The 20441-nt window shown below is 52.7% G+C and overlaps 1 protein-coding gene across 1 annotated transcript in view; it reads left to right on the forward strand.

The window, feature by feature from the left end:
- The window catches only part of TTC3 (tetratricopeptide repeat domain 3), a 92020-nt gene extending 83864 nt beyond the window's left edge, over nucleotides 1-8156 (forward strand). The window contains exons 43-47 of the mRNA XM_045585228.1: nucleotides 2191-2519; nucleotides 4341-4467; nucleotides 4635-4748; nucleotides 5824-5916; nucleotides 6765-8156. Of these exons, the coding sequence (XP_045441184.1) occupies nucleotides 2191-2519; nucleotides 4341-4467; nucleotides 4635-4748; nucleotides 5824-5916; nucleotides 6765-6833 (732 nt within the window). The 3' untranslated portion in view covers nucleotides 6834-8156. The remainder of the gene's footprint in view (nucleotides 1-2190; nucleotides 2520-4340; nucleotides 4468-4634; nucleotides 4749-5823; nucleotides 5917-6764) is intronic.
- Nucleotides 8157-20441: the final 12285 nt, after the last annotated feature.

Below are 20441 nucleotides of genomic sequence, written 5' to 3' on the forward strand. Positions count from 1 at the left end.
CTGAACCTTCTGAGTAACAGTGATTGCCAAGCCTCATCTTGTTTTAAAGACGCACAGTCACAAAGAGCATTACCTTCACTTGTGGACTTTAGCACGTGGCTACACCCAGTTCCGCTTTATTCTGGCATAGGTGTTTCTTATTTGGACACAGCAGATGCTCAGTAAATACTCCACTGAAATGAACTCAGTCCTAGGAAGCCCGGATCACAAGAAGTTCAAGGACTCCATTGGAGAGTTTCCTGGAGCCCTGGCGGGTACTCAGTGCAGAGCGCGTCATCCTGACGCTGAAGTTTCGGGCTCAGCCCTGGTCAGGGCACAGATAGGAACCACCAGTGAATAAGTGGAACAAAACGATGTCGCTCTCTTCTGCTCCCTCTTCCTCCTTTTTCCTTTTCCTCTCCCCGTTTCCTTTCCCATCCCTTTCTCTCTCTCAAATAAAAAAGAAAAACAAGCCCTAATCAGTTTGTCTCATTAGACCAAGTGTCAGCCCATGTTCTGAAGAGTCCCAGGTTCGATACAGATCAAGGGCACGTACCTGTTTGTAGGCTCATTTCCTGACACTGGTTGGGGCATGTGCTGGAGGCAACCAGTCAATGTGTCTCTCTCACTTTGATGTTTCTCTCTGTGTCTCTCTCCCCCTCCCTCCCACTCTAAAAATCAATGGAAAAATATCCTCCGGTGAGGATTAAAAAAAAAAAAGAAAAGTTGATCAGAGAGAGATTTCAGAATGTTTTGCCACAATATTGAAATCTCCTGGTTCTGACCTGGTCTTTAAGGCCACCATTTCCCCAGCACTTGATTCTCACCTTCCTGCTACTGCCTAGCTCTGCCCCATCCAGAGCTCCTCCTCCCTCTGCGTCCTGCCTTCCCCTGGGCCCGGTCAGGCTGCCTCTGCCCGCCCGGACACTCTGTCAGGTGCGTTCCTCTCCTTCACTCGGTGACAGCTCCCTGCAGGAGCTTTTTCCCATCAGAACACGCTAAGCATTCAGACAGTGCATTCATCTCGCAGAAAACACTTAGCCTCCTGAACTGAGGAAAACGTTCTGTTGAGATCCAAAGTTTTGTCTCCACAGCATAAGTTTTTCTCTCCAATAAAGGAATAAGAAATAGTTTTATGTAGAATTAAAGATACTTATCATTTACAGTTTTCCAAGTTCTTATAGCAGATATGGAAGGGCAAGAGTTAGATCTCAGTAGAATATTTTACTATTAATGTTTAACTCTAGCTCATGTGGTTTTATAAATACTCAAACTAATTTCACACTCAGAACCTGGGAGCTCTCAGTGTGCCAGGAGCTTTCACAGTAAGGGTCCCTAACCCACCTCCTCTGTCACCGCCCTTCATCCATTGGGCATTAGTGGAACCAAGATCGGATGTGGTCTGCCCTCAGAGGCCTGTGGGCTTGGGAAAGAGACAGTAGTTACAATTGCGTGCGCAGGTCTCCCACCCCTCCTGGAGGGTGCAGCGTGTCAGTGAGGGCACTGAGCAGGAGGAGGCCAGGCCGCAGGGAGCTGCCTCGGGAGAGTGAGTGTGAGACCCGGGATAGTTAGCAGGAGGCCGGGGTGGGCTGTGAGGGCGTGGGTGGCATATGGAGGCTGGGAAAACATTCTAAGACCGCAATCTTTAACGAGGGGCACTTGCTGCAGCAAGCGTGCAGTCACCGAGGCAGGAGAGGATAAGATGGCCTGGGGAGGGGGCCGTGAGGAGAGGTCAGCCTCGGGGACAGGAGGAGCTTCAGCACTCGGCGTGGCCAGGCTGCAGGGACTGGGAAGGGAGGCGGTGGCAGGCAGAGCATGCAGAACACGAGAGTGGCCGCGGCATCGGTGCCCCAGGGTCTCAGTGGAGATGTTGGGGGCCTTGGCAAGGGCAGTTTGGGGGAGTGTTGGAGCAGCTGTTTGGTTCCTCTCCACGTGCAGCTGGGAAGGGAGGGGGTCCTGTGAGGGGAAGGAGGCAGGTGGGTGTGTGTCCTTCCTCAGCGGTGTTGCAGACTTCACAGAGAGAAGGAATTCTAGAGGGAGTAACTACTGAGAAGTCAGAGTCCAGCCCTTTCTCACAGCCAACAGACATGTTTCGATAAGTAATTAAAAACAAACATTTAATTGTATTCTGATTGTTTCCATAGTCATGCTTAATTATCAGTCTTGGCCATGGCTGTTTCTCTCAGTCCCACTGTGCTGTGTCCCTTACAGATTTGCCCCAAGTCACCTCCTGAGTCTCCAGGCCACGATGATCAGGGTCCCTCGACGTCTGCAAGTCCCACAGCGGTTCCCAGGGATCCAAGCCTGGTCTCTGACGGTGATCGCCCAGTGGGGGCTCCCTCGCCACCCCTGCCAGCATCACCCTCCGCTCAGCAGGAGTGTGAGAGCGCAGGCCCGGCAGCTCGGCCAAAACACAGCCTCCCGTCTGATCAGAAGCCGCCTGCTGCTCAGGGACGAGCCGCCCGTCCTAGCCCGTCTCCAAAGAAGCCGTTCAACAGCATCATCGAGCACCTGGCGGCGGTCCTGCCCGGTTACAGCAGGTACGGGGTCAGAGGCTGGCTGCGCAATGTTGTCACTGAACAGGCTTCCGGAGCCGGTACGTTGGGTCAGGTAGGGGCTGACGTGGAAGGATCGCACCCTTGTTTTATTCAGAAAGACGGGTGCTGCCTTTTCTTTTTAAGCATAGAGGTGTGCATTTCAAATACACTTTACTGTGCGTGTCTAGCGATACCTCTGAGCACCAGCCCTTTCCTACGATGCTGATGAGGTCAGTGACATGCGCGGCACTAGTTAGGGAGTTGCCTAGTTAGGGAGTTGCCTAGTGATGTAGCACTAATTACAGAGTCCCCTGGTTAGGGAGTTGTCTAGTTATGCAGCACTAGTTAGGCAGTCCCTGGGTGAAGTGCAGATCACTGGCTTCATGTGGTTCTGGAAAACAAGGCCCATAAAAGGAGGAGGCTGCAGCTCCTGTGACCCTCAGGTGTGAGGTTGAGAGAATGGTGTGATCCACTGGTGAACCAGGGGTATGGCAGGTTCCATAGGGAATCCGAGTGCTCTTTCACCTGAGCTCCCAGTCCACACGTCAGCAGGGCTTCTCCGGACCTTGCCTTGCCCTCCAGGTTGGTACGAGGAGATGGAGGCACCCCTTGTCTCAGATGAGGTACAGGAGTGTCTCCAGAATACAGCCGGGAGGAGAGGACTCCCCTCCCAGGACGGCCCTATGGAACCTGCCATACCCCTGGTTCACCAGTGGATCACACCATTCTCTCAACCTCACACCTCTGCACCCCCATGTTATTTCTGCCTTGGATACGCCATCAGTTGGAGTCTCTGATTTTTTGATTTTGAAACAAATAGTCCTCGAACTGTGACTGGCCAGAATGGATATTTTGCATCTACAGAGACAGACAAGCCTGCCCTCGAGAACTGAGTGTTCGGTCTGCACGGGGTGTCTATCCCGTGGCCCCAGTGTGAGAAGCATGGTAGATTCTCTCAAGAGCCATAACCCCGTCAATTATAAGAACATTCAAGTTGAAACTACTAACAGTACCTTACAAATAAGATTGTTTGCAATCCTGGCTAAATTTGGCAAAGTTAAATAATCAAACAGAAAAGCATCAATTTTCTGAAAGTTCAAACATTTGTGCTATTCGTGGTATAATATCAAATCAATTATTTACATCCATCTACATCCACTGGTGCTTGTGAAACAGGCTGTGCAAACCATGTGGTGGGTTAGATTGTTAAGGGAGGATGTCAGCCAAGCTGGTTTCCTCCTAGGTAGAGGTTTTGTGTTGGGTCAGACCAATGGTGCCTGGTCATTAGTGGTGCTGCCTCAGCGGGTGCCTGAGCCCGGTGTCTGCCGAGGGATGGCTCTCCTCCCTGACCCCGCAGATAAACTGCTGTGTGACACCGATTGCAGTGAGTCTTTAGACACAACGCTGGGATTTTCACTGCCGCTTGGATAGGCTGATCCTGCTAGTTTATATACAATTGCTATTGTCTGCCTGTTCCTTTTGTCTGGGTGTATTTGTTTCTCTTGGCTGTGGGTTGATACTGGCAGCTAATACTTTTTTTTTTTTTTAAATATATTTTATTGATTTTTCACAGAAAGGAAGAGAGAGGGATAGAGAGTTAGAAACATCGAAGAGAGAGAATCATCGATCAGCTGCCTCTTGCACAGCCCCTACTGGGGATATGCCCGCAACCAAGGTACATGCCCTTGACAGGAATCGAACCCGGGACCTTTCATTCTGCAGGCCAGCGCTCTATCCACTGAGCCAAACCGGTCCAGGCCTAATACTTTTTCAGCAGTAGAAAACAGACTTTCTGCTCTCATTTCTTTTCACTTTCTCCTTCAGCACCGAGCTTGCTGGTTTCATTAGAAAAGTGCGAAGCAAAAGCAAGACCTCGCTGTCAGGACTGAGCGTTGATGAAATCGTCCAGAGAGTGAAGACACACGTTCTAGGGACACAGCAAAGCCAGCAGGTCAGTGTCCACCCAGACACAGGTGAGGCCCGTGTCCTTCTGGGTGTCCCTGTGAGGCTTGTAAACCCAAGCAGGCTTCCCACCAAAGGTGCTGAGCAGGTTCCTGGCGACAAGGGGGCCAAGCTTTTGGGTACCCAACCTTCTTCCCCACCCCATTATCTCTGCAGCCAAGTCCGGGACAAGACAGTTCCGCTGCCTCGGGGCCTGGGGCCTCCCGGGGCCTGCCCACCGTGATAGCTGGACCTTCGCCCAAAGCCCGCCAGAGGACAGGAGGTGCCCCTGTGAGTGCAGCATGTGTGACAGCTGTTTTCCTGTCTGTGAGCGCGTGTGAGGCCTTGGGAGCATTGGGGTAGCCCCAGCCTTCTTATTCTAGACCAAATTCATGGTCCTGCAGAACCGGCAGTGAATGGCAGGGCCCTTCTCTGCTTTTTCGACGGCACGTATGTGCCGAGTGAGTCGTCCGTTTTGATTTGATTTGTACAAATAATCCACATTCAGAGAAACTTCAGAAACTAGCAGAGAAAAACTAACACTCTCTGAACCAGAAGGAGTCGCTGTTACCATTTCACATCTTTGCAGGCTTTTCTAGGCAGCTCTGCACCCACATTCTCTGTTGCTGCTGCTGTTTTAAATAAGTTGATGGTCATTTGAGGCTTACTGTTCTGTGCCTGCTTCTACTCAGAGGGCTTTGTGACCAGCTTTTATGACAGGGATTATGGATTTCCGTTAAGATTTACTCGGCCAGTCGCTAAGGGTTAGGGAATTAGATGCATGATTAATTTGTGATATTCAGCTGGTTCCAAACTTAGCAGAAAATTTGTTAACCATAGAAAACATTTTTTCCTCTGAGAAAATTAGAATTTTAAAAGTATTCTTTTTGTACATTTATATTTTTTTCCTAAAAAATGCTATTTAAAAATAAGTGTTTTACCTAAACCTGAAATTTATATGTTCATGTTTACCAGTATCACCCCAATAAATTTAATTTTTAAAAAATGAGAATAAATAAATATTTTTAATATATTTTTTATTGATTTCATAGAGAAAGGAGAGGGAGGGAGAGAAACATCAGTGATGAGAGAGAATCATGGATCAACTGCCTCCTGCAGGCCCCACACTGGGGGTTGAGCCCACAACCAGGCATGTGCCCTGACTAGTAATTGGGCATTGACCTTCTGGTTCACAGGTCAATGCTTAACCACTGAGCAACACTGGCTGGGCAGTAAATAATTTTTTTAAATAAAAACAAGTTGTTTTATCAGTGGGCTCAGCTAACTGTAGGAATAATTTGCCAATTTAGTGGCAGCAGTGAAAGGAACTTAGTGACTTGTTATTCGTCCACTTTGGTTTCCACAGACACTGGGTGCACAGTCCTGTGAGCTCTGCCATGAGGTGTTCAAGTCCAAAAACGTGCTTGTGCTGAGCTGTGGGCACAAGTTTCACAAGGGGGTAAGTGTCACCCTCAGAGCGGGCATCTAGACTAGGAAGTATTTGGGAAACAAATGGGTTTTCTCCCTGGGTTTCTGTACTTCCTGTGTTTCCAGAGACTTCCCATACCTGTGCAGCATCACTGTGTCTGTTTCCAGTCTGGTGCTGTGGGAGGGGACAGGCTCCTGGGCCCCGGCGGTGTGCCCTGAGCTGCCCGTCCGCCCCTCACTCCGAGCCGGCACACAGGCTCCCTGGGCCAGGCAGGTGCGGACATTGGGCTCGGCGGTCTCTTGCACATGAACCAGACTCATGCTGGTCAGCTTAGTGCAGAGCGCGAGGCGGGAGCAACGTTTCAGAGGAGAAACACTCCCCTGGCTGGTCCCTGTGCCAGTCTGGCAGACTGACCTGCACCCTCCGGGATTAGTGGGGGGCTGTGCTGGTGTTGGGGTGCTGGTTTAGAAGAGATCAGGGCTCTGCCACGTGGGCTTACGAACCCGGCGAGGGGGTAAATGCAGGGTTCCCACTGGGGGCCTGGGAGGCTTGCAGCCTGGCGCCCAGCCTCGGTCTCAGACCTGACACACACCCCGCTGGAATTGGATGAGTTAGTCCAAGGGCCATGAAATGCCAGCTCTGGAGGTCAGGGCTGCTGAAGCGCATGGGCTGGAGCTGGGGTCGGGGAGACCCAGAGTTCACGGGCAGGTTCTGGAGCGGGCGTTTCCTCGGGCTTGGGCCACGCTCCCAACCTGAGCAGCCACAGCGGCCCTGTGTGCTGGGCGCCAGGCCCTGCCCTGGCGGTGAAGTTCGCGCTGCCTGCTGAGGGCAGCACAAAGCGCTCAGCCTGGCACTGCTGACTTCCTTTCTCCCTCCAGTGCTGGAAGCAGCATCTGAAATGCCAGAGCACCTGCCCGGCCTGCCTCGGCCGCACCTCCCGTCGGTAGAGGAGTAACACACCTTCCGGAAGAGGCCTGCTGCCCAGGTAGCCACGGCCCCCCCACGGGAACTTGGCGGTTAGTCGAATTGGAAGAACAACAACATACACTTCTGATGTAAAAGGCAAACATTTGAAGATTCTTTGCACTGTGTCACAGTGCTAGTAAGTGGAAATCTTCAGTGTAGTTGATAGTAATTTCCCCGCTCTGATTAAACACTTCAGTAACAGCCTGAATTGGCATGACCACATTCTCACGCGGCTGGGCTGCCGCTGGGACCACGGCTCTGCATGACACCCCAGAGCCGTCCTCTGTGCGTGACCTGTCCAGGCACCCAGGTGAGAATTCCAACAGGAGTCATGTTCCTGGAAACACGCCAACAAGCTTCCTCAAAGATTCTGCGTTTTAAAAATGGGCTTAGGCAAACCAAATTTTAGTCATATTTCTTTAATGTTGAAATTTTGGCTGAATTAGACCAAAAGATTAGAATCTCATGTGAAACATTGTGTGTTTTATATTGTTAATTATTTCTTTTTCCAAAAGTAGATTTGTAAAGTGCTTATTTGTCCTCTTCTAAAGATAACATCTGACTTTTGAAAATTGATTATCAACCACTTTCTTGGATCAGCCTCTTTACCACTGAAATCGAGGCTGTGTTCACAGTCCCATCTCCCAGGTGGCGCTGCCCTTGTGGCTCCTCCTCTTCTCCTGGGCCTCTTCCTGCTTCCTGGTTAGACCAGGTGCCGGTCTCTGCTCGCAGCGGCATTGTGGGGAGCAGACAGCACCATCCCTTCCCAGTCCCACCACCTAAGACAGCCTCTTGGTAACTGGCCACCCACGGTGTCCCTGCTCCATCCTTCCATGTTTGTGCGAAGTAGCGTCTGCCTCCTGGCTAACTCCAGTAGAAACAGGAAAAACTAGTTCTCGGTACTGACATACCGACGGTAAACAGAACCACAAATTCTGGACACATTCCATTTCTCTCAAACAGGAAGGAGCAATATATTTTTCTGTGTTTTTTGTACCCTGGAAGCTCAGTCCCAAGTTCCTGAGCCAGTCTGTGCCTCCTCTGCCTTGTTCCATGCGTTCGATGTCTCAGTGGCGCCTGTATATGCTTACTGCCTATTTTGAAGAAGATTCTCCTGCCACCTTGCCTACATGTTCCTAATGCCCGCGCACTGTCCGCAGGCAGGTACACAGGGACCAGTGTGTAGCAGCAGGTACCGAGGATAAAGCAGCTGGGAAATGAGACGTGCGTTGTACATAGTTTCAGACTTGTGCACATGCCTTACACATCTGTGAGTGTCACAATAAAGAGTATTTTAAATGGCAGCCCACTGTGTGCGTGTCCGTTCCTTCTCACCAATGTTGGAGAAGCGTTCTACTTGAAAACTCAAGACACCTGTGTTACACTGACATTTTAGAATATGTTTTTGTTTTTTTGTTTTTTACTTTAGAGAGAGAGGAAGAGAGAGAGAGAAACGCCAGTGTGTCGCCTTCTGCACTCGGATCGGGCCCACAACCGGGCATGCACCCTGGTCTGGGATCAGCACTTCCCCCCAGGCTGTTACACTCACATTGTTTAAAGGGATTTCATCAGGAGAGGGGCCTAACCAAGGTCTTGGGGCCTTTTAGAGTCCAAATAAAGGCTCCTGAGATTGGCTATTTAAGTTTATGATGGGAAGCTTACACAGGTGACAGGAAGTTTATTCATGAGAGTACATCCAGGGGTGGTGACGTGCCCTCCTCAGGACCATTTCTTCTTGAGGCCTGTGGATTCTTGGACTGGAGGCCAATCGGTGGGCTTCCCTTTGCGAGGACCGTGGACGCTGACACTGAGGCGATGGAAGAAAATCAGTTATCGTGTTTTCCATCTGATGGCCTTTTGTTGAAAATAGTGTATAATTCAGCCGAAACCAGTTTGGCTCAGTGGATAGAGCGTCGGCCTGCGGACTGAAAGGTCCCGGGTTCAATTCCTGTCAAGGGCATGTACCTTGGTTGCGGGCACATCCCCAGTAGGGGGAGTGCAAGAGGCAGCTGATTGATGATTCTCTCTCATCGATGTTTCTAACTCTCTGTCCCTCTCCCTTCCTCTCTGTAAAAAATCAATAAAATATATTTGAAAGAAAATAGTGTATAATTTAAAGCAAAGACTTCCTAAGAGTCTGGATTCTTGTCCCTGCCTAACACCTTACACTGCTATAAATAGTGGGTTACCCAAAGTAAGTGTAAAATCATGGCCTCGCAATGCAAAACATTACTGTGTTTTCAAGGTATTTCACAGCCTAGAAAGTGGAGGCAGACGGCCGTGAGCACGCACCACAAAACTGAAGTAACAAACCTATTTTCGGTGGTTTTTCAGATCCTCCTGGAGAAGGGGGTTAAAGGAGGCAGGTGGGAAATGGGAACAGGATGGAGATTCTCTCACCCACAGAGGATACTTGCTGGCAGGCTCCTGAGAAGCACACGGAGCGGACGAGCTGGTCTTGTCAGAACCAGGACCTAAAGCATCTCCACTGTCACCCGCACGAGAGTAACGGGAAGTGTGTTTAGGCGGTTTAATCTGTACTAAACTTTAATAAAACTATTGAAAGAACTAGAGGCCTAATGCACGAAATTCGTGCACAGGTAGGGTCCCTAGTGGCTGCCAGCTGGGACCTCCCACGGCTGCCTGCCCCATTGCCAAAGTTCCACACCACCCACTGGTGGTCAGCACATGTGTAACTCCTGGTCAGTCAAATTCCCACCCCTTGGGACAATTTGAATATTAGCCTTCTGTTATATAAGATTAGAGGCCCAGTGCACAAATTCATACTCTGGTTTCCGGCCGCCCCAGCCCAAACAGGTCAGATCGGGGCTGGGCCTGTTGGGAGGAGGAGACGGTGGGAGGTTGGCTGGCAGGCCTGCCCTGATTTGGGTCCGATCTGAGCTAGGCTGGCTGGGAGGAGGGGTCATGGGCAATTGGCCAACAGGCCGCACCCCCAAACCAAGTCACCTCAGCCATTCTGGAAAGTAAGTTTGTTCCTGAAATCTCCGCGAGTTGCCATGGGGACCGTGTGACCGCGGCAAAGGACACCTGTCTCTGTGGCTCATGGGCCTAGCGGGCTGTGTGGGTTCAGACGTGAGCTGTGGGGCCCTCGCAGAGAAGGCGGGGGGCCCAGCCCCCAGGTTGGGGTGAGGACTGTTGTTACTTCATTATCGCCTCCCGGTTGTACCCGTCTTCCTATTCCCCCTAAAAAGTGGCAGGAAGGGACAAAAACAAAACCTAAACGTTACTCAGCAGAAACTAAACAGCGATGGTGAACTACACAGTCCTAAGGAGACGGCCCATCGGTCATCTGAAAAGACGTTTTTAACTCCATTAAGAACAGTAGTTTGGGATAGTGGTCAACAGAGCCAAATATCAACAGCACAACGATTGAAATTTCTTTTGAGAGCCTAATCTTTTACACTTAAACTTCTTCTAACGCCACTTTAAAACAGACTCGCCCAGGCCCCGGCATTTTGTGGAAGAGCCACACTAAAGGGGCCAAAGAGCCGCATGTTTGCTCACCACTGGGATGTACAAGTGGGAAAAATGAGCTTTGGCCTCACTTTGTACATAAACATGAACATCACGTGGGCCGTGGTCCAGACTAGGAGAGCGAAGCAGTCTCCACACGCGGTCCTGGCCAGGGTTCTCCGGGCGCAGAGAGCACCGGCCACAGGACAGACGTCAGGAAACGGGACGTCACTGCCACGCAGGGCTGTAAGTCAGTTACTCTGAGTAAAAGTCAAGTCACGAAGGATTCCAGAAGCATCTCCAAGGAAAAGGCAGTGCGTTTAGACCAGCAGATTATCTGAAGAGGCGCTTCACGGTGTTCACAGGCCGATGGCATCTGAGAGCCCACTCTCTGCGGTGCCATCAGGAGGGACAAGTGAACCGCCATGAGGTGCCCTGCTGCCTGCCAGGAAGGCGGAGGTCATACGGGGCCAGTGCCGTGTTGGCATGCGGAGCAGCTGAGCTTTCAGACGCTGCTGGTGGAGTGGGCGCAGTCGCGGTGAAAGTGGTGACTGACGCTGGCACGGCACCGATGACGTGGCCACGCGCACACCTGCCAGGCGCGCAGTGCGGGTATTCGCCCTCGCCTCTTCCTCGGTGGGGAGTGGAGGATCAGAGCCCAGTGGAAACAGCCCAGGGGCATCGCCATCCGGGCAGGGGGATGCTGCTCAGCGCGCACAGCAGACGTGAGAGCACCGAGCACCAGCAAAAACACAAGCCCTGTCTGTGAAAGTCGAGGCCAGGAGGCAGGTGGGGGAGGCCAGGATCCTCGCCTCAGGTGGCGCTGCGGAGGAGGGGGCTGGAGGTGGCCCCCGGCGCTGGCTGTGCGTCTGCCACGAGGGATGCTCGTCTGAACGTGTCAGCGGGAAAGGTCACGGAGCTGTACGTGTAAAGCCCGTGTGCGTTTTTGTACAGATTGTTTTCAATAAAAACAAAACAAAAGCAGTTCGGCCAGCGTGGCTCGGCGGTTGAGCGTCAACCTAGGAACCAGGAGGCCACCGTTCGACGCCCAGTCCAGGCACATGTCCAGGTTGCGGGCTCGATCCCGTGTGGTGCGTACAGGAGGCAGCCGATCAATGGTTCTCATCAGTGTTTCTCTCATTCGCGCTCTCCAATCAATAAAAGTATTTTTTAAGAAGTCCCAAACAAAAGCAGAAAAATAAGGGCATCCTGGGTCCAGGAGGCACAGTGGTGCCCACGGTCCCTGGGCAGAGCCCTCGCCTGTGAAACCAGATTCCAGTGGGGGCTGGGGGCTGGGGGCTGGGGGCTGGGGCTGGGGCTGGGGGCTGGGGGCTGGGGGCTGGGGGCTGGGGCTGGGGCCTGGGGCCTGGGGCTGGGGCTGGGGGCTGGGGCTGGGGCTGGGGCTGGGGGCTGGGGGCTGGGGGCTGGGGCTGGGGCCTGGGGCTGGGGCTGGGGGCTGGGGCTGGGGCTGGGGGCTGGGGGCTGGGGGCTGGGAGTGGACCTGACACCCCGCAGGGACCTCCGCCAGGCGGGCGGTTCAGGAAGCTGCTCGGTGGGGAGTGGAGGATCAGAGCCTGATGCCAAACCAGCTCTTGCTGCCAAGCCCCGAGGAAACGCCAGAGCCAGGCCTGGTGCAGGGCGGCGCGTGCCCTGGGTTGGCTGGCGCCAGCAGTGGGGCCGTCCGCCTCGCCAGGACCCTGTGGGCTGGGCCCAGGCGCGGGGGGGGTCTGGGTGCTCAGTGGGCTCCACCGGCCCCAGGAAGAGAGCCAGCCGTTCACGGTGCGGGGACTGGTGAGCTGGCTGGTCCACAACGGCTGGCATGGAAGGGCGGGCACAACGGGGAAATGAGTCCTGTAAAACCAAAGGCAGTGTGCCTGCTGCAGAGTGTCTGTCTGTGCTTTCGGGGTGATGGGTGCACCACGCATGCCCCGTGTTGTGGAAACGCTGTGTGGGTTCTGATCGAGGGGGGGAGTCGACACCACGGAAATGGACCAGTGCTGCCCGTCCAGACCCCCCCGCCCCCAGCTCCGGCTCCGATCCGCACCCAGAGCGTGGGGGGGCAGGAGCGTCTGTGAGAAACAGCCGGGCTGATGGTGCTGAAGTGCCTGGGGGAAGGGGCCCTTCCTCGTGTCACGTGGTGGGTGGCGAGGGGGACCCAACCCTGACCCTGCCGAGGTGACCGCTGCCCAGCGAGCGCCTCCCACTGCTGTCGTGCCGGGGTCCTGCCCTGCTGCCAGCGAGTCTCTGCCCTCAGCCTGGCCTCAGCCTGGGGTCCGGCCCTTCCCTGCCATCCGGGAAGCGGCACTGTGGTGCCGGGCAGCTGCCCAGGGACAGGCCCCTGGGGGGCCCCGGCCAGCCCTCCCGCAGCCTCTGGTCTCTCAGGCCCAGCCCCGCCAGAGGCCACCTGCTGACCCCTCTGGGGGAGGGCGTTGCTGCCCTGGGGCCCCTCCTGCCAGAGCCGGCACAGGGCGTCCTTGCTGCCAATACCTGGGCCTCTGAGTAAAGGCTGTTCTGTGCTCGGACTCCCCCGCTGGTGGAAGGTCCGGGGAAGGCACTTGGCGATCCTCCAGTCTCAGCTGTTTATGCTGGGTGCCTGAAGGGCTTAATTTAGACCCCGCTCCCGGTCCAGGAGCCTGCTGCCCGCTCCGCCGTGTCCTGACGTGCCACCGGCCAGGGCGAGCCAGGCCCCGGGCAGCCAGCCTGAGCAGAGCACACTGTGCTGCCCGCTGGCAGCCGCCCAGCCCCCAAGGCCAGCCCAGCCTGCCCTGGCCGCCAGCCCGGCCCGGGGCCGGGCCTGTGGGAGACGCTGAGCTCACGCCTGCCCTCCCATGCCCCCTGGCCGGGCACCCTGCCCCTTCACGCGGCCAGGAGCCTCTGTGCCGGGGAAGAGCCGCAGGCCTGGCAGTTGGCGGGCGCGACTCCAGCACACCCCCGGTTCCCAGTTCACTCCATCCCCTTCCCACCCGCCCAGCAGGGGGCGCTGATCTGGGAGCTGGCAGTACATGCACAGAGGGAGGCCCAGCCCAGCATCTTCAGCTTCCCATTGGGGGGTGTCAGCGGGGGGGGGGGCACAGAGGGGGAGAGAATACTGTCAACTACCACAGTCAAGTAGGCTAGTCAGTGGGAATGGGAGGAAAGCACGGAACTGGGAAAAGGGAGGAGGGAGGTGGGGGGGGCCAGGGAAGGCAGCAGTGGAGTGCCAGCCCTGGGGGCAGGAGGGGGGAACACCTATAGAGGGAGGAGGGGTCACCTGTGGAGGTGAGGGGCCCAGGCAGAGAGAAAGCAGAACAGAGCTTGCTGGAGGACAGAGCAAGAAGGCCAGGGTGGCCCTAACCGGTGTGGCTCAGTGGATAGAGCATCAGCCTGCGGACTGAAAGGTCCCAGGTTCAATTCCGGTCAAGGGCATGTACTTTGGTTGCAGGCACATCTCCAGTAGGAAGTGTGCAGGAGGCAGCTGATTGATGTTTCTCTCTATCCCTCTCCCTTCCTCTGTAAAAAGAAATATATCAAATATATATTTTTTAAAAAGAGAGAGAGAAAAGGACAGAGTTACCTTCATCGGGTGAACCGTGTAGGGGTAGGAGGCCCCCAGGAGGGACAGGGCACCCTGGGACGGGGTGAGTCAGTGGGCCTTGGGCTTGACTGGGAATACTGGACCCTATCAGGCCCCACAGACCTACATCCGTGGGTCTGCCCCGTATCACTGCCACTCCCAGCCCAGGCCATCAGCCCTGTCCTCACCGTCACTTCCTCACATCTGGTCTTCCTGCCGCCCAGACCCGGCCACAGGGAGCGGCCAGTCTCTCGGTTGCGGCCAGAGGGGTGACTGCAGGGTGTCTGGCATCTTTTCTTGTGCTGATTTGCAATCCATGCAGCTGCTTAAATCTTGGACTCGTTTTAAAATTGGATTATTCTTAGGATTGAGTTGCAAGTGCTTTATATACTACAGATACAAGTTATTTTTTAAAATATACTTATTGATTTCAGAGAGGAAGGGAAAGGGAGAGAGGGGGAGGGGGGGGGAAGAGAGAGAGAGAGAGAGAGAGAGAGAGAGAGAGAGAGAGAGAGAGAGAGAGGCATCAATGATGAGAGAGTCATTGATCAGTTGCCTCCTGCACACACACCCCCCCCCCCCCCAGGGGATTGAGCCTGCAACCCAATCAGGTGCCCGGACCATGAATCGAATCATGACCTCCTGGTTCATAGGTTGATGCTCACCCACGGAGCCATACCAACTAGGCCAAAACAGGCAAAGTGTTTAATTTTAATGGAATCCAAGTAATTTTTTCCCTTATACTTTGTGCCTCTTTAAAGAAATCTGCCAAACTAACCAAGGCCAGTAAGATTTTTCACCGAAAAGTTTTATAGTTTTAGTTCTTACAAGTAAGTCTGTGATCGGTCCTGAGATAATTTTTATCCGTGGTGTTTCCTGAAGATCAAGGTTCATTTTTCTTTTGCACGCAGCTAACTGGTTATTTCAGCATGGAACTTCCTGGTGCATTTGTTGAAAGCCAATTGGCCATGTAAGTGTGGCTCTGTTTCTAGACTCTATGCTGTTCCATGGACACAGTTTTCTGTCTTTATGCTGCTGTCCTAATTACTGTCTCTTTATAACAAGCCTGGAGATCATGTAGTTTAGTAGGCTTTCAACTTCATTTCTTTTTAATTTGCTTTTTGCTATTCCAGTCTTTATTTTCATATGTATTTGAGGATTAGCTTGTCAATTTCTTAAAAAATAGCCAGCTTAGATTTTGATATGAATTGCATTAAATCTATAGATCAACATGGAGAGACTTGATGTCTTAACAATATTGAATCTTCTACTCTATGAACATGGTATATCACTTTATTCGAATCTTTGATTTTTCTCAGAAATGTTTTGCAGTTTTCAGAATAAAGATCTTTACATATTTTGTCAAGTTCATCTGTATTTTTCATTTTTTATGCTATTGGTAATTATTTCATTTTAATTTCTGATTATTTATAGCTGGAGTATTGGGAAACAAATAGTATTTGTATATTTATTTTATATCCTACACCTTGCTAAACCAGCTTATTAGTTCTAGTAGCCTTTTTTTTTTTTTTAATGGATTCTAAAGAATTTTCTACATAGATAATCATATCATTGTGGAATAAAGACAGTTTTAATTCTGCCTTTCCAATCTGGAAACCTTTTGTGTCTCATGTTATTGAACTGCATACAACAGAATAAAGCAAAATGTGGAATACAGGGTGAGAGCAGTCAGTCTTACCTTAGGCCTCACCGTGGGCTGAAAACGCTTAGCAGTCTACCACTAAGGATAACGTAAGCTGTAGGTTTTCCATAGCTGCCCTTCGTCAGATTCCGCTTTTATATCCCTAGTTTGCTGAGAGTTTTTTACATCAGAAATCAACGTTGGATTTGTCAAGTGCTGTTTCTGCATTAGTTTGGATCGTAGAGTTTTCCCTTTTTAGTCTGTTAATATGGTAAAATTATATTATGTCCATGGATTTTCAAGTAAATCCATCTTACATTGGGATAAGCCCAGTTGGCCATCCTTTTTGTATCAAATATTATTGTTGAATTCAGTGTTTTAACTTGTCTTATAATGTCTGCATGGATGCCCATGAGGACTATTAGTCTGTATTATCTTTTATTGTGATGTCTTTCTCTGGTTTTGAAAACAGGGTGGTTTTTGGCCTCAGGAAACAGTTCAGAAGCGGTCCGTCTTAGTGCTCACGTGGGCAGCACATGCCCTAACACCGAAACAAGACGGAGAAGATTAGCATGCCCCTGTGCAAGAAAAAAAAAGTCCCCTCTTCTTTGCTTTTCTGAAAGTGTTTGCATAGAATTGGTATCACTTCTTTCATGAAGGTTTGATGCGATTCATTTTTAAACCCATCTGGGCCTATAATGAGTTTTCATTTTTATTTAACTCAAAATATTTTTTTTAATTCTGATTTTCTCTTTGACCCACAGGTTACTTAAAAGGACATGATTTAGTTTCCAAATATTTAGGGGTTTTTAGCTATCTTTCTGTTATTGATTGCTGCTTTAATTCCAGGAGTCAGCATACATACTTTGTATGATTTGATGCCTTTAAAAATTATGAAGAATTGTTTTATGACCCACAGTATGTTCTGCGTTGGCAAATGTTCCGTGTGCACTCAGAGTGTGTACCCCCCAGCCGGCGGTTGAGCGTCAACCTATGAACCAGGAGGTTGTGGTTCCATTTCTGGCCAGGGCACATGCTGGGCTGTGGGCGCCATCTCAGTAGGGGGCGTGCAGGAGGCAGCCTGTCCATGATTCTCTCCTCATTAATGTTTCTGCCTCTCTCCCTCTCTCTCCCTCTCCCTTCCTCTCCCTTCCTCTCCCTTCCTCTCTCTAAAACCATTAAAAACATTTCTTTAAAAAGAAGACAGAAAAGAGCAGGCGCTCGCTGGGCCTTGCTAGCTGTGGGGTGTGGGCTCCGGCGGGGCTCGGGATGGACACCTGCCTCAGGTGTGTCCCGCACCTGGCGCCTCCCGCGGGGGCAGGAGCGGGTCACCCAGCCCCGTGTGAGGCGAGGAGGCGTCATGTCCTCACTTCGAGGCCGGAGGCCGTCCCTGCGCGTTTCCACGTTCTTTCCCCTGGAGCAGCCCACCGAGGATTTTAGATTTCTTCCAATCTGCGGTCCTGGAGTTCACCCCCCACCCCCACCCGCAGGACTGCTGCCTGGGCAGACACAGCAGCACCTGCAGGACCCAGCCCTCCGGGAGCCAGAGCGCCTGATCCGCTTTCCCACCGCGCGGGCGGGCGGCGCCCGCACACCCACTGGGGAGGGGACAGCGGAGGCTGGCCCCTGCTCTGCGGCCTGCCCCTTCCCTCTGCTCCCCAGCCCCGGCCTCCCCACCTCCCCGCCTCCCCGCCTCCCTCCCTCCCTCCGTTCCTCCCTGCTTCCTTCCCTCTCTGCCTCCCTCCTTTCCTCCTCCCCTCCTTCCCTCTCTGCCTCCTCCTTCTCTCCCTGCCTCCCTCTCTCCCTCCCTGTCTCTTTCCTTCCCTCCCTCCCTCCCTCCCTCCCTGCCTGCCTCCCTCCCTCCCTGCCTCCCTCCCTCCCTGCCTCCCTGTTTCCCTCCCTCCCTGCCTCCCTCCTTTTCTCCCTCCCTCCCTCCCTGCCTCCCTGTTTCCCTCCCTCCCTGCCTCCCTCCTTTTCTCCCTCCCTCCCTCCCTGCCTCCCTGTTTCCCTTCCTCCCTGCCTCCCTGCTTCCTTCCCTCTCTCCCTCCCTGCCTTTCTCCTTCTCTCCCTCCCTGCCTCCCTGCCTCCCTGTTTCCCTTCCTCCCTGCCTCCCTGCTTCCTTCCCTCTCTCCCTCCCTGCCTTTCTCCTTCTCTCCCTCCCTCCCTCCCTGCCTCCCTCCCTCCCTGCCTCCCTGTTTCCCTCCCTCCCTGCCTCCCTCTCTCCCTCCCTGCCTTTCTCCCTCTCTCCCTCCCTGCCTCCCTGCCTCTCTCCCTGCCTCCCTGCCTCTCTCCTTGCCAGGGCCTCCTCTGGACTGGAGCTGCTCTGTGGCCAGTTTGGGGGAAGCCTGCTCATTTGAGGAGACAGAGCCAGGCTTGGAGGGAAGGGGCCGGGAGGGGCTGGCCCACAGAACAGAAGGGGGAGCACAGGCTCAGAGCCGTGCTGGACACACACACACACACACACACACACACCCCCGCCAGCGGCACCTCACCGGCCCCAAACAGGCTCCTCCTGAGGGAGCGGCAGAGGGAACTGGCTGTGGCCACACCTGACGTGCTTAGGACGCCCGTGGCTCCTGTGGCCCCGTGGCTGTGGCTGTGGAGGAAGCAGGAGGTGGCGGGTCATCACGCGATGGCCCTGGGTCGCACACGCCCGAATCAATGGCAAACGCACAGGGACTTTACATGACTGAACCCCAGGCAGCCACGGCCCTGGGTCTGAGCTGCGCCTCCCACAGCCGGCAGAGGCGTGTGTGTGCGTGTGTGTGTGTATGTGTATGTGTGCGTGTGTCTCTGTGTGTGTGTGTGCGCGTGTGTGTATGTGTGCGTGTGTCTGTGTGTGTGTGCATGTGTATATGTATGTGTGTGTCTGAGTGTGTGCGTGTGTGTGTGTATGTGTATGTGTGTGTGTCTCTCTGTGTGTATGTGTGTGTGTGTGCATGTGTATATGTATGTGTGTCTGAGTGTGTGTGCATGTGTATGTGTGCGTGTGTCTGTGTGTGCATATGTGTATGTGTGTGCATATGTGTGTATGTGTGCGTGTCTGAGTGTGTGTGTCTGCGTGTGTCTGTGTGTGTGTGCGTGTGCGTGTGTCTGTGTGTCTGTGCGTGTGTGCACGTGTGTCTCTGTGTGTGTGTCTGTGCGTGTGTGTGTGCGTGTGCGTGTGTGTCTGTGCGTGTGTGTGTCTGTGTCTGTGTGTGTGTCTGTGCGTGTGTGTGTGTCTGTGCGTGTGTGTGTTTGTGTCTGTGTATATGTGTGTGCGCGTGTGTGTGTCTGTGCGTGTGTGTGTCTGTGCGTGTGTGTGTGTGTCTGTGCGCGTGTGTGTCTGTGTCTGTGAGTGTGTGTCTGTGTGTGTCTGTGCGTGTGTGTGTCTGTGTGTGTGTGCATGTGTATATCTGTGTGTGTGTGTGCGTGTGTGTGTGTGCGCGTGTGCGTGTGTGTCTGTGTGTGTCTGTGTGCGTGTGCGTGTGTGTGTGCGTGTGTGTCTGTGTGTGTGCGTCTGTGCGTGTGTGTGCGTGTGTGTGTGTGCACCTGTGTGTGTGTCTGTGTCTGTGTGTGTGTGCGTGTGTGTGTGTCTGTGCGTGTGTGTGTGTGTGTGTGTGTGTGTGTAGGTGGGGGGGTGAGAGCTGAGTGCCTAGCCTTCTGTTGAGTGAGCGTCACTCCGGCCCGAGGTGGCGCTGCCTCAGGACCAGGCCCTCGAGGTGTCCGAGGGGCCATCCAGGTGGGAGCTAGCGGCCGGTGGCTCTGGGACTCAGTGGGACTCAGTGGGACTCAGCGCACACAGGCGGAGTCAGCGGGACCAGGATCCCGGGACCAGCTGGGTCGGACTTCAGGGGTGAGATCCATGTCACAGACTGAATCCTCCCCCCACATTCAGCCTTCACCCCATGTGACTGCATTAGGAAACAGGGCCTTTGGGGGAAGCTGGGGCTAACCGAGGCCGTCATGCAGGAACCTCATCCAATGGGACCCTGGTCTCTTATGGGGCCGGAGCAAACCAGTACAACCAGCACCAGCTCTTCACCTTCTTAAAGGAACTGTGCCCTAACCGGTGTTGCTCAGTGGATAGAGCATTGGCCTGCGGACTGAAGGGTCCCAGATTTGATTCCGGTCAAGGGCATGTACCTTGGTTGCGGGCACATCCCCAGTAGGGAGTGTGCAGGAGGCAGCTGATGGATGATTCTCTCTCGTCGATGTTTCTAACTCTCTATCCTTCTCCCTTCCTCTCTGTAAAAAAATCAATAAATATGTTAAAAAAAATAATAATAAAGGAACTGTGGCTCCTCATGAGCTTTTTGCATCTTCGAGCACAATGCAGAGCCTGGGGTAGCGGGAAGCTTTGGGTCAGTTTTGGAAGCATAAACAACAGTTGATGATTGTAATCTCTGGATGAGATATAGCTCTCCATTTAGAGCATTTTACATGTCATCAGTATTTTTATAGTTTTCACTTGGGCTTTCAAATCTTTCATCCAGTGTAGCCCTAAATATTCTATGCATTTTGATTCTATTGAAAATGCTATTCTTTAAACTTTATTTCCTAGTGTTTTTGATGGCTCGCAGAAATATAACTTTTGTATTTTGACCTTGTATCCTGTGATCTTGATAAATGATATTAATTCTAGTATTTTTTTTATTCCTTAGATGCTTCTATGTAGACCGTTGTGTCAGCAAATAGACAATTGTACTTCTTCCCTTCAATTTTATGCCTTTATTATTATTTAATACCTGGGACCTCTAGTACAAGACAGTCTGCCCTTGTTCCCTGTTTTAGGGTGAAAGAAGTCAGCTTTTCACCAGTAAACATGCTGTTAGCTACAGGAGTTCCACAGTTGCCCTTTATCCAGTTAAGGAAGTTTCCTAGTTTGGTGATAGTTTTTAAAAATTATTAATACATGTTGCATCTCATTGATTTTTTTAG

This window comes from Pipistrellus kuhlii, unplaced genomic scaffold (genome assembly GCF_014108245.1).
Source record: "Pipistrellus kuhlii isolate mPipKuh1 unplaced genomic scaffold, mPipKuh1.p scaffold_m20_p_2, whole genome shotgun sequence".
In the NCBI taxonomy this organism is placed as follows: domain Eukaryota; kingdom Metazoa; phylum Chordata; class Mammalia; order Chiroptera; family Vespertilionidae; genus Pipistrellus; species Pipistrellus kuhlii.